The sequence below is a fragment of the Lates calcarifer genome, linkage group LG17, assembly GCF_001640805.2.
Source record: "Lates calcarifer isolate ASB-BC8 linkage group LG17, TLL_Latcal_v3, whole genome shotgun sequence".
Classification (NCBI taxonomy): Eukaryota; Metazoa; Chordata; class Actinopteri; family Centropomidae; genus Lates; species Lates calcarifer.
In genome coordinates, this window is record NC_066849.1 from 16,283,340 (window position 1) to 16,297,005 (window position 13,666).

At 45.1% G+C, this 13,666-nt stretch overlaps 1 protein-coding gene and 1 long non-coding RNA gene across 11 annotated transcripts in view; one reads left to right on the forward strand and one right to left on the reverse strand.

Annotated features, from left to right (window-relative positions):
- Positions 1-13,666, reverse strand: part of LOC108881230 (uncharacterized) — a 94,265-nt gene that overhangs the window by 49,126 nt on the left and 31,473 nt on the right. The window lies entirely within an intron of this gene.
- The window catches only part of LOC108881229 (ephrin type-B receptor 3), a 62,742-nt gene that overhangs the window by 29,873 nt on the left and 19,203 nt on the right, over positions 1-13,666 (forward strand). For all 9 annotated transcript variants that reach the window (XM_018673082.2, XM_051077071.1, XM_018673086.2 and 6 more), the window contains exons 2-5: positions 1,470-1,534; positions 6,104-6,776; positions 10,400-10,555; positions 11,485-11,820. In XM_018673082.2, coding sequence (XP_018528598.1) covers positions 1,470-1,534; positions 6,104-6,776; positions 10,400-10,555; positions 11,485-11,820 — 1,230 coding nt within the window. The remainder of the gene's footprint in view (positions 1-1,469; positions 1,535-6,103; positions 6,777-10,399; positions 10,556-11,484; positions 11,821-13,666) is intronic.

A 13,666-nucleotide genomic window follows, 5' to 3' on the forward strand; every position in this document is an offset into this window, starting at 1 on the left:
TTGTATGTGTTTTTCTTTTTTTTGTACTGGAAGATATCTCCCTTTGGCTGAAAAGTCATATTTTTTCACCAGAGTAATAGGCACATACGCATGTCAGAGACACTGTCACTCAAAGCGTGCGGGGGTGGAATTCAGTGGGAATTCCCAGTTGTAAGAACATGCCGTCTCCACAGAGCTAGACATAATTCATAAGGGGGGGTCTTTGAGTTCGAGGGTGTTTGCGTCTGTCACCGCTGGTTGCTCCCGAATGTAGCAGTGGTGGCAGCAGGCTTTTGGAGAGGGGATGGTGAAATCCTGGGGTTATACTCTTTTATTTTGCTCCCAAGTGCCATTTCCTGTCAGCTCACCCAGCGTTAAAAAAAAAAAAAAAAAAAGATAGAACTACAGGGATGAAAGCGAGGCAGAGGAAAAACTGAGAGATGGCGGTAGAATAGCAAAGTGGGCTGAAAAGACTTTCTTCAGGTTCATCCCCTGACAACACTGAGGCAGGGAAAATGGAACATCTCGCGCCTACCTCCACGACCAGGGACAGTGCGAGCTCACTCTCTGCCAGGGCCGTTTCATCATCTTTTACTATCTTGTAGAACAGCACAGCGGTTGAGATAATAACGGTGGCTGCATACTGCGCCTTGAGCGCCAGGTAGTAAAAGACTCGACATTTACAGTCTTCCTTCCCCGCTCTCACAAAGTCGGTGTCTGCCAGTAGAAACAAGAGAGCAGAAAGTGGATAGGAGAAAAGGGATTTGTAGGAGAGATCCATGTCCACCATTTTGTGTGTTTGTGTGTTGTGAGTATGTCAAGTGTGTATGTGTTCCCCCGTGTGTGGTGTACAAATAAACTTAAAGGGTGTAGCCTATGTATTCAAGTATTGACAGAAAGTGAATCCAATTGAAGCGTATTGACCTCTGTTCTGCTCAAGAGAGCCTCTTTTTGACACCTAACTTTATTACCCCCCTCTCCATTAAAGTCTTCCGTTGGGTTATATATCTTTTGGAGTTTTACAATCTGGTACGCAGGGTATGTGTGTGTGTGTTATCAAGTGTGTGTGTGTGTGTGTCACATTGCCCTGTGGGAAGTGGAACCGTTGCTCAGTGAGGGTCGCCGTTGTTTCCTTTCCACCGTATAAAAGCAAACGTCTAATGGAGACTAATTAGCCAGACGAGGAGCCACAATAAAATGTCACACAATACCTCACAGATCACCCACCTAGACCTCTGTCTCCCTCTCCTACTGTCTCCTATCTTCCCGTCACACACACAAACACACTCTCACACATACAGTGCCTCTTTGTCTACTTGAATCTAACTGAATCCCAGTTATCTGAGAACAACTTTGGTCAAAGCCTGTTATCTGTCTCTTGGACCATGTTTTTATGACGTTGTAAAACTATAGAAAGTTCTATCAATCTTCTCTGTCATCCTGTTCCTCTTTGTCTGACCTGGTTGTTTTTTCTCTGCTTTCGTTTACAGAGACGCTGATGGACACGAAGTGGGCTACGACAGAATTAGCCTGGACTGCACACCCTGAGACCGGGGTGAGTTCGATAGCCAGTGTTTGTTTGTCATTTAAATTTTACGTTATACACATGCATGTTCATGTATGAGCAGCATCTGCAGCTTGTTTCGACTGGGTACATTCAATGTGCCTCTAAATACAGTATACCTGCTTGCCTCTTTGAAGCTGAACAGTCCTGTACACCATCATCAGCAAATCACTCAACAGGATGTGTTTTAACATTCATCAGGATGCGGTCTTTAGTGAGCAGAAAAAGATACACGGCAATCCAATTTCACAGACCCGCACAGTCACAGATGTTCCTTTTCCTCTTGCCTCAGCGCACTTAAAACATGTGAAAAGCGTCAGTTTCCTCATGAAGCAACCTTTTAAACCCTAGAAATATTTCTTGGCATTGACCCGTTGCACATCCAGGCATCCAAATCTACCACACACAAAGTGCCAGTGACAGCCTCATCTTGCTTTCCCATGTGGTCTCCACAATGGGCTAAAGAGGAGCAAAAAGAGTCCTGACCCCTCCTCAGCTTCACTTCAAAGACCGCCAGCACTCCTCCCTTCGCCTTTGTGCGGCCCTCTGACTTGGCCCTTGTGTTTTGAAAGGTGGGCCCCCATTTTTTTTTTATTTTTTTTTTCCCCAGTGCACTTGCAGGGAGATTCCACCCCAGCTGTTGGAAGTCACCCACCCTCCTTATTCTCCCTGTCCTTTACTTCCAAGTAACTAAGCACTAATGAAGCCAGACACACTAGCCACATCAGCTGCAACAATCAGTAGAACAAACCCCCTCACAGCCTGTCATGCCCTCCTTCCCTTCCTCCTTCCCTCCCCCTATCTGTCCATCTTCCTTTGCCCCCCCCTCCCCGCCCTCATTAAACTACAAAACAGCAGCAATGCTCCCACTGGTGCCATGCAGAATGGCATAGGCCTCTCTGTTTCTTTTCCAACCAAACCCGCAACAGATGCTCCTTTTCAAGGGATGTACATACAGTGAAGAGCCTTTTGCACTCCAGATTTCCCACATTACCAACCGAAAGACAGGAGATGAATTTCTCTCAAGCCCCCTCTTTTGTTTTGCAGCAGAATGTGGCACAGACGGTGCAAGTCCCTAAGTTTTATCTTCCCCCCTTTCTGTCTTTGCGCACATTGTATTGTACGTGTGTTTATTTGTGTCCTTTTTGCGGACTTGCAACGGCAACATCGCAGCCATGTTTTTGCTTTATGGGTGACAAGCGTTCAAGAAGAACCAATACAGTGGCTGAGAGGACAAACAAAGTAACATACTGAGTGAGATAGAAGGGAGGAGGGTGAGAGCAGAGAGACTGAGATTAAGTAAAATCCAGAGAAATGTCCATACAGGGAGAGGGAGACAGCATGTACGAGGGAAAAAAAATCAATTTCTAAGAGAAAAAATCTTAGAAAATAGACCCACTCACAGACTACACACACTCTCCCAGGGATGCTGTCCAGCCAAGTCTGAGTCACAGCATCTCTGTCTTGTTTCAGCGTTGCACAACACATACAGATAAAGCAACAGACATAAAGCTACACAGAGGGAACATAAGCCTGTGTCTGTTTGTCACAGTGAATCCAGACACAGCATATGGCGTATACACTAGGTGCTACTATTAATGCCACAGAACTTGGCGTAAGAGCTAGGTGCAAAAGCCATTTCTGTGTGAGTAAATGCACACATAAGTATCGATAACTGCAAGGCAGTGGGCACTTCACATTCCCCATTGCGAGGCTGTTTACATGTGTGTACATGTATTCTTTCATATTCGTTCACCTCTGTGTCTGCATGGGTATGTGGATTTCTGAGTCTTACTGTCTGCATCTGTCTGTGTAGCCCATAGCACTGGTGTGTCATGCTTGTCTGTGTTTAAGTGTGTCTGTGTGTGTGTATGTGTGCACGTCTACACCTATCTTGAGCTATGCTTGTGTTGTTGCTTGGATTTCCAGGTTTTTTTGTTTTTTTTTGCTACATCTCCCTGTATTGTATAAGTATGTGTTTGTTCATATGCTGTATCATTTGTCTTATGAAACAGATGGGATATTAAGGGGAAATTCCACTTTATAGCAAGGCTCTCCTTAGGCCTGGAATGACACCCACAGGGTTTTCCATAAACATACACTGATAACAATACCAAATTAGTCAGCGTGTAGAGGTAATGACTATTGCTGGCGTATCGCTGTCTGCTTCACAGACTCCCAGCGTGCTAAAACGTGTTAGAAATGAGCTAAAATGTCCTTAAACTTAACCCCAGAGAGCTTATTCACACTAAAAACAAACAGAAAAATAAAAGCACACTAATTGCTAGCCACTACTTGCTTCAGCTATTGCTTAAAGCTAATAATACTAGCTTCGTTGTCATCAAGGTTGCTAACAGTTACTGGTTCAACTTGAGTTCTTCTAAGGTTGGAGAATGAAAAAATATATCTCAAAGTCCCGAATGTGTCTTAAAGAACTCCTGCAGCACAAACAGACTCTCTGTCCTCATATCATATTCATATCCCCATTTGTTCCCAACAGCCACATAGTTTTGCCAAAATGTTGTGAAATAAATTCTTCCATCCAGCTTTGGACTTTCGAGGGCCAGTACATCACAGAGGCGTTGTTCACTGTCATCTGAATGTAAAATTTAAAGCTTTGATTGGAAAGGACAAAGAGAAAATGGAGTGGATCACGACTCTTGCATAACGATTCATCTTGTTGGAAGTCAGTGCCAAGGAACTTGACCCTTTTTCGCATGACCTACTTAATTCATTCAGGCATGGTAAGCAGACGCTCAAGAGTGTTTGGCCACTGGTGTGTGTCTTGCGGGGATGACCTCTCCCCGAACGAACACATACACAAACAGACACACACCTATACACGTATTCTTTCAAACAAACACACACAGCAAGTGCGCCCTCATGCAGACAGACTCACACAAGCACATTTAAACAAACACGCACAACCTCATACATACACCCACAAACACTTGGCTGTATCGCTCTTTTGCTGTGGGTGATTTATTACACTGAACTAAATACCCATTGACACTTCATGCTTTTAGCCATCCCATTGACCTGGCTGGTGATTATCGATTCCCTCCGGTCGCTTCCTCCTCCTTCCCTCGCTCTCGTCAGGCCATCGTTTTTTAATGCCACGGCCGAGCTACGCCCATTCTCCCTCTCTCCCTCATGGCCTCCAGGGTCTTGGATGAATAGCCTTGTCTCCACCACATCCATATCACGGCCTTAATTAAGATGCTCCGAGCTCAGATGGAAACAACTGGCTCTGGAGAGCAAATTGGTGCCTATATGCCAGAGTTTCGAGACAGTCAAATGTTCCGAGGCAAACTTTGGTCCCGAGGGTGCAACTGTAGACATTTAATTTTATTATGGATATGTCTTGGTATTTAAGACTTAAGTATTTTAGTCTTTTAGGGTGGCAGGGGTGCTGAGTGATGTTGAAGGCCATCCTATAATCAGAAGGTCACAGGTTCAATCTCATGGATTTAAGTGGCAAGTTTAATGACAGCCATGTGATGTAAAAGGTGAGCAATGTACATGAAGTTTTAGCTAAAACTGAACCCAAACTTTAACTGCCCTGTCTGGTTTTATTTTGTTCTATTATTCCCATTGTCTTTTAAATGTTTTAATGCATTACCATGCCATATGCAAAACACTTTGAATTGCCTTTGTATTTGCAAATAAACTTGCCAAGCCTTGGCTTAGCTATAAAAAAAATAAATGCACTCTGTTTGTCTGATAAGAGAGAGGAGCAGATCCCTTAGCACGCACGCACACACGCACGGATATATTATACACACAGGAATCGCTATTTGAAGTGAAATGATTTAATCGTGGTGTCCTCATTTCAGATTGAAACATGCATTAGATTACAGTGTCTCACAGCAAAGCTTTTACAGTCTAGTTTGCTTTCGCTCGTTTAATGAAGCTGGTAATCAAAGTTTAGAAAATTTAATCCCATTTTATCCTGAGTAATTCACCCCCTGGGTACTGTAGTAGCATTGAAAGACGTAGAGGAGTGTAAAAACAGAAAAGCATGAAGGGTAACCGGCGCCTTTTTCCCCTCCCTTTATTAGAGGACGTTGCGATCATTGCTCTGTAATTGAAGCGTAATTGGTTGTGAAGCAATGTGGCTGCTACTCCCAAACAGATATGAGGTAAACATGCTGTGGTGGCTCTGTGGCGAGGGGGTGACAGGTTGCTGTAATTGTGATGAATTTGCAGTCCTTGTCCCTGGCTTTTCGCTACACTACCCAGAGATGAAATGCGTGGCATTGCAAAGGCGAGGGCATGTAATTGAAAATACCCAAAAAGTGAAAAGAAAAAAAAATCCCTTTGCTTCTTCCTTTCTTGGTCCTAACCTTTGCCCCTGCTTTCATTCTTTCTGTATCGTGCAATGTCACTGAATGCAGCTCCTCAATCTTTAATGCATAGTGCACAGAGATGGGTGAAAGCACATCCAGATATAAGGCAGACAAAGTGTCTTTGTATCTGTCAAAGTGTCTGAGTATCTGTCAGAGTTGTAAACAACACTGCCTCTAACCGGTTCATGTTCCTCTTCTACTTTCTTTGCAGTGGGAAGAAGTGAGTGGCTATGATGATGCCATGAACCCCATCCGGACGTACCAAGTCTGTAATGTACGTGAGCTCAACCAGAATAACTGGCTACGGAGTGACTTCATCCCACGAAAGGATGTGCTGCGCGTATACGTGGAGATGAAGTTCACAGTGCGCGACTGCAACAGCATTCCCAACATCCCAGGTTCCTGCAAAGAGACCTTCAACCTCTTCTACTACGAGTCTGACTCAGACTCAGCCACAGCCACCAGCCCTTTCTGGATGGAGAACCCTTACGTGAAGGTGGACACTATCGCCCCAGATGAGAGCTTCTCCATGCTTGAGTCTGGGCGGGTAAACACTAAAGTCCGAAGTTTCGGGCCACTGTCCAAGGCCGGGTTCTACTTGGCCTTCCAGGACCTTGGTGCTTGCATGTCACTCATCTCAGTGAGAGTGTTTTATAAGAAGTGCTCCACCACAATCGCCAATTTTGCAGTTTTCCCAGAGACAGCAACTGGGGCTGAGGCAACGTCCTTGGTCATCGCACCAGGAACTTGCGTCCCCAATGCCCTGGAGGTGTCCGTGCCACTGAAGCTTTATTGCAACGGAGATGGGGAGTGGATGGTTCCCGTAGGAGCCTGCACCTGCTCAGCTGGTTTTGAACCGGCAATGAAGGAAACCCAATGTCAAGGTGAGTGTTTTCACAACAGATATTTTAGGTCAGTCCGGCATTCCATTATTCAGTGTTTGCAATGGTAGATTAATCTAGGGGTTAGAGAGACATTCTTCGGCATGGTACACATGGTTCAAGCCTTACATAAGCTGCTATTTTGTATATTCCACGGTCTGACTTTCCTGGAAGATGGTGGTGGTGGTGGGGGGCTCCCTATGGCAATCAATAATGTATTGTACATTATTACAGCTGAGAAAAAGTTGCATTTGCATTTGAGGCACACAGTAGCTGATGCCTCCATGCAGAGCGAATTACAATGAGTGAGTAGTGAGAGGTCAAAGTCTTGCCGAAGGACGCTTCATCTGGGCACGACTGTTACGGACACACACTGACTGTTTGAGAGATTGAATCTGTATTGTTTGGACCACAGGTTACAGTCTCTATCACTAGATTGCCCAGCTGCCACATTATTATGAGCCATTTATTCGCCTTGTATTTTTTGACACATTAATCCAGTGACTACAAGGTAGAATAATACGGGCTGGATGACACTGTCAGCAGGCGGCTGCTTGCTCCTCTGACCTCAGTTTTGCCTGGCAGCTGGTCGCTAAATAAATGGAAATGCAGGGGAGGCTGTCTGTTTATGAGAGCTCAGGAGGCCCTGTGATGCTTTCAGGTCTGATGGAAAACATAACGGGTTCACAGAGGTCGAGAGCAAGGTGAACTTCAGCACCAGGTCTCGTCTGAAATGGAGCGCAGGTGACGGTGCTGAGAAGGGGGGGTAAATGGAAAATGTATGTGTGTTGGGGGATCTGGGAGAATAGAATTAAGACTAGGGTGCATAGGTCAAATGGAGACAGCAGAATGAGAAAGAGAGAAGGGAGCTGGCAGGGATTATTGATCAGCAGGGGTTGATTGCGAGGTGTCTGTGCATATGCAGTTTTCGTACGGCTTGCGCGTCATCCTTTCCTGCCTAGGTTCAGAGGGCTCATTCTTCATCTTACAGCAGAGAGGCATGAGACGACCTTTTGTTCAGTACCCGTACTTATGATCAGGCTGAGGAGTGGGTGGATACTTTACTCTAGCAGCTTCTCCCAGATCCTGGATACTGAATGCATGCTCCCTTTTAGAGGGAAAATGCGTGTGTGTCTGAGTGTGAGAAAGAGAGCATAGTAAATCTAAAGTATGGTGTATGCGGTTAAAAACTCATTTGTTTGTCCCTGGCAGCTCAAGGTTAAAGCCCTGGCGACTGGGCCCTGATAAAACGCTCTCTAATCAGGCTTCACTAGAAAACCACAAGGGATAAATCTCCTTCTCTTCCTCTTCTCACATCACCTCTCCTCAGGTCCACTCTCCTTTTCTCTCCTCTCTCGCTATTTTACTCCACGCTCATTTCTCATCATCCTTTCGGCCATGACTCTTCCTTTCTCTGCTTTGCTGTCCTCGTTCCAACACGCAGCATCTCCCCCCAGCTCTGCCACTGTTGCTCTCCCCCTCTTTCTACCAGTCTTTACCTCTCCCACTCCTTCCTAATCTGAAGGCCGTTGCTCTCATTAATACGCTGGCAAAGTTACAGTAAGGATGTCTGCATTAATATTAATCAATGTGCCTTCTTTTTTTGCCTTTCCACTCCTTTGCTGCACATTTTTCACCCCAATATTCTTTACTTTTTTTCTTCATGCTCCACACTTTCCAATTTCAGCATTCATTCTAATCAGTTCCTTAAGCTCTATGTTCTGCATGAGAGGATAAGACACAGGGGAGTGGGGAAGGAGGGGGGCGCGCTTGCAGGATTAGCATTTTCTATGCCTCCACCTCTTCCACCTCTCCCTCCCTTTCTCTTACCCCCTTGACTCTCTCTTCCTCATTCTTTAGTGGTTCCCCTAAGGAGAAAATGGATGAAAGGAAGAGGGTGACCTCTTTACTCACTGGAAGTGATTGATCAGCACGTTCATCCCTTCCCTGAAAAAAAAAAAAACAACCCCCCCCCAAAAAAATTGCCTCTTTTAATGGGAACACTCCCTCACCAGCTTTCATTAGGCTAGTATGTTCAAAACCAATACTCTCATCCCCCTGCGAGTTGAGAAATTTCTTGTAGTTTACTTTGTGTTGGATGAATTTAAATGAACTTGCATGACTCACAATACCTAATCGAAGAGGCTGTTCTCCCATCTGGCAAAACTCGAGGTCATTTCTTATCTCTTTATCATGCAGTGCTTCCTGTTAGCCAGTGGTACGATGACTCTGATTAATGGTGGAAGAACAAATACACTCAGTGCTAATGTACACGGGGCAGTCAACTGGTGGTTTTGTGCTAATATTGAACTTTCAAAAACGGGAAAGCGGCAGGGCCAGGAAGTGGTCTGCCGTAGGTCTGATCCCCGACCCCTGTGGTTTTCAAAAGGGAGCGAAAAACAAACTCAGAAGCTGTGTTGATAATTATCATTCAGAGGGACAAACACAGCCGTGTGTCCTTGACATTGACAAGCTAACGCACTAGCGGGTCAGCTAATCAACTGGCCCCTGTAAACTTTGCCTGTCTTACCTGCTCTCGTCTCTTTTATTAAGCACTGCAACAAACTCATTCATCTTTTAACGAGACAGTTTATCAAAAATATGGAGCCTGCCAAAGTGTTCTGGATCACAGTGCCGCTGTCAGTGTCTCCTAGCGCATCTGCAACTTATCACCTGAGTTATAAACTTCCAAACAGCTGCTATAAATGGAGCTAGGGCATTTGCAAAGGCCAGCAGTGTTTCCATCTGATTAACTAGTCTTAACCTAATCAACAACCATTTTAGGTAAAACCATGTTTACGGTGGGGTGTGGGTCTGTGAGGGAGGTGATTTCAAAGGCAGAAGAAAGCATACTGTATGTAGTTTTTGAGAAAAGTCTCTTAAGATTGAGTGCTTGAGGCTAGAATGTGTGTGTGTGTGTGTGTGTGTGTGTGTGTATACAGACAAGTGTCTTTGCACAGTAGTGTGCAGACCCATGTTTGTGTACACATTGTCATGCGGTATGTGTGTCTCTCAGATTCTCTGTGTATATGTATTTCATAAAAGTCTGAATTCAGATGAAAGCACCATGCCAGCATTTTGGCTCCGAAGGTCGTGTATGTAATTTGGGTTGACAATCCCTTCGTGTGAGCATGGGTTTATGCAAACAGCTACATGCTGCTCCAAAAACTCCCTCTACTTTGCCCACCGCAGTTTGCCGAAGATGCACACTCCTCTGCAAGCAAGGGGAAGAAGGGGACATGTGGGCTGAGGGGACAAAAACAAATCATGTGCATGTGCACATATGTACATAAACAAACCCATGCTAAACACATCAAACAAGATGTATCCTTCATTTTGCCAGTGAGAACAGCTGAAACAGTGTTTCACATGCAGGCTGAACAACCATAAAACTATCCAGTACAGTTAATACATTACATTCTGCTGCTAATGATTGCATGCTAAAGCTAAGGATTAATTAGAGAGTGTGATTTAATAATTTCATACCACCATGAGATTTGCCTACTGACCAAAATATGACTCACTGAAATGTAGTATAAATTCAGCTTGCTCATTGATGTTACTGTCATCATCTTAAGTTGTCATTCACACTTCTCTCTCTCCATGTTTCTCCCTTTTGCCACCAGCTTGCAGCCCTGGCACCTTCAAGTCCAAACAGGGTGACAGCTTCTGCGTACCCTGTCCTGCCAACAGCCGTGCCAGCTCAGGAGCAGCCAGCGTTTGCTCCTGTCGAAACGGTTACTACCGCTCAGACACAGACTCTCCTGACTCCCCCTGTACTAGTAAGTGAAGACTACTTTGTTTCAAGTAAAGATGGTTTTACGCATCAATGTCAGACAGTAGTGTATAGGTAGGTATAAAACAAAATTCTTGACTGTGTGGTAAATGTTTTCCCAAACTTCCTGCTTTGAACTGCACCCTCAATTCTGATAAAAGCTCTTAGGAGTACATTCTCACCACGCCACAAGGACGGCAAACAAGTCTGCTTGCTTTCCCAACGCTATCCACGACTTTATCATCCAAGCCCCTCCCCTGCCCCACTCTCTGCACAGTCTGTCTGTTCTCAATGCTGCCACCCCCCCTTTACAGACAGAAAGCAGAGGAATTTTTCTAGTAGCAGTGCCTTCGTTAAGAGCAAATACACACGTAGGAGAATTCATTCACTGCTGAAGAAAGCAGAAGATCCTTTTTTTTCTGTTGCTGGGGTGGGAGGCTGATTCTTTCACAGTGCAGAGAGAGATAAGGCTCTGTTAATTGGATAAGAATTGCCAAGGCTCTGCCAATAGTTTGTCTCGCTCGTCCCCCCCAGCACTTTTCGCTCTCTCTCTCTCACACACACACACACTGGAAATGAGCATGCAATTCAAATTTGAACTCCTGTCCTCTTTTTTCTGCTGGAACAGTCTCTTGTTATGTGGAAGAAAAAAAATGTTCTACTTAATGCATGAAAAATGTACTAATACCACAGCACAGGGAAAATTCTTGGGTCATGAATTGTGTTGATAGCAGCTATGGAATAATGAATGTATGTGTGTATAATGATATGTAAACTGTGTTTTTCAATATGAATCTTTTGTCCATTGTCAGTATGTCTCCGTACTGTCACCAAGACAAATTTCTTTACACCTATTGTGCATGGAGATTAAATTCTTTCTCACTCCAAACCTATTTTCCTCATCTCATCCATGCTTTTACCTCCCTGTTTTTGCAGCTGTTCCCTCCCAGCCACGCAATGTCATCTCCAGCGTGAACGAAACCTCGCTTGTGCTGGAGTGGAGCGAGCCGCGTGACCTGGGCGGCCGCGACGATACCTTCTACAACGTCATCTGTAAGAAGTGCCTGCCCGAGCGGGGAATGTGCTCACGGTGTGATGACAACGTTGACATCTCGCCTCGCCACCTGGGCCTGACCCAGCGCCGCGTGGCCGTTCGTAACCTGCAGGCCCACACGCAGTACAGCTTCGAGATCCAGGCAGTCAACGGCGTTTCCAACAAGAGCCCTTACACACCTCAGTTCTCTGCCGTGAATATCACCACAAATCAGGCCGGTAGGTAACACTGCAGCCTCGTGGCCACCTGTCAAAGATCAATATTGAACTTGTAGGCACTGCCAACTTCAACTGGCTAGAAAAAGATACAAAAGAATGTCAGAGAATACATTCTGAGCTTAAGAAGTAGAGATCAATTTCTTCTACGCATGTAGGAGTATGTTACATATTTTCCTTTTGAACAGGGATTGAGAAGGAAGACATTCTTCTGAATGAGCTTAGAAAGGGACCTTTTTCACACGCCCACAGCATGCTCTGTACTAAAACTGCTGCAAATAGCAATAGCGAGGCAGTGTATTCAAAGTGTTGAACCTTCAGTATTCTAGCTGCCCACTGCTTCCAACCCACTGCTCCTTCCAGCCCACAGCATCAACAGTAACTAGGCCAATGTAGCAATCAGTGCTGATGAAACTGAGATTGAACCCTGGCTACTGTATACACAGGTTAATTTCAGGTAGTAGTGATAAGCGTCCTTATAATTTAGAGATTTACATGTGAAGTGGGTTGTAAATTAAGATAGGCAAATAAGAAATTTGGTAAAAAGGTAGGTTGATTATTTTTGAAATTACTTAGGAAAATTTTGTCATTTTAGTTGGTTCAGTTTATCTTAAACAACCTCAATTACTTACTTAAACAACCTTACTCTGCACTTTCGTTCATGCGAGTTGGTCTCTTTGGTAAGCTTCTCCTAGGGCTCTTAAGTTGTGCCTTGGATGTATTTAGCCACTATGTTAAATTTGCTCTTTCGGCAGTCTTAGACAACACCAAGGATTATCCTTTGCTCCATCCCCCATCATCTCTCTCTTCTCTCCATGGCCTCTAACCTTGTATTCCTGTTCTTGAAAAAAATGCCTTCTGTTTGTGGGTCTAGGACCCAAAGGTCCCACAGTACCCCATGTGAGGGTGTCATTGTTATTTGAGGGGTCCAGCACTGGGCTGACAGGAACTGTCTATCTTTGGCTGCTGGGGGTCAGTTGGGTGCAGAGAGAGAGGTGAGGGGAAAGGGGGGGGGGGGGCAAGAGAGCATCAACTCTGAGCAGATTATCCCCTGGTGTAGTCCCAAGACCATCCCTGCATGTGCATTCACCTTTTAAGAACCAAAATAAATACTAGGGCGGTGATAAGCCCCTGGGGCCACCTCCATGGTTACTGCAACGTCTTCTCCCGGAGGAGGGCCCCTAATCCCCTGGCTAGAGAAACCAAGGAATCTGCCCAGGAAGTATTGTCATCTTGGGGAGAAAGAGAGATGTGGAGGGACTGGGTGGATGGGTGGCTGGCAGGGGAGGGAAAGAGGCAGGGAAGGGAAGGATTGAGGGGCAACGAGAGAGAGAGTAACAGAAGGATGTCTGGCCACAAATACAGGCAGCAGAGAGAGAAAGGAAATGTGAGGGGGAGGATCAAAGAACTTAAAACTGGGGATTAAAAAGCTTTTAACAAAAATGGTGAGTGTGTGTGTGTGTGTGTGTGGCAGTGAAAAGGAAATGAAAAGTGAAGAGCTGAAGAGGACAGTTGAAGCGGGGGAAATTTAAGGAGTTGATTGTGTGAGTACAGGAACTTTAATTTTGAAGAGGAGGTACCACTGGAGATAGACTGTTCAAGTTATGAAACAAAAGCGATGGAGTAGACTGAGAGGAGGCAGTGAGTCAGAGCTACAGAACAAGCCTGAACTTAGAAAAGAGGGAAGAGAGACAGGGAGGCAGACAGCATTTGGCCATTAATAGGCACATGTGAACAAAGCATGAAAAACTCAGGTGGGTGGAGTGCCAGTGTGTTTTATGGTCCTCTGTGAGTGCATGCGTGTGTCCACAAATGTCTCTTTGTGCATTTGTGTGCATGTTATGTAAAT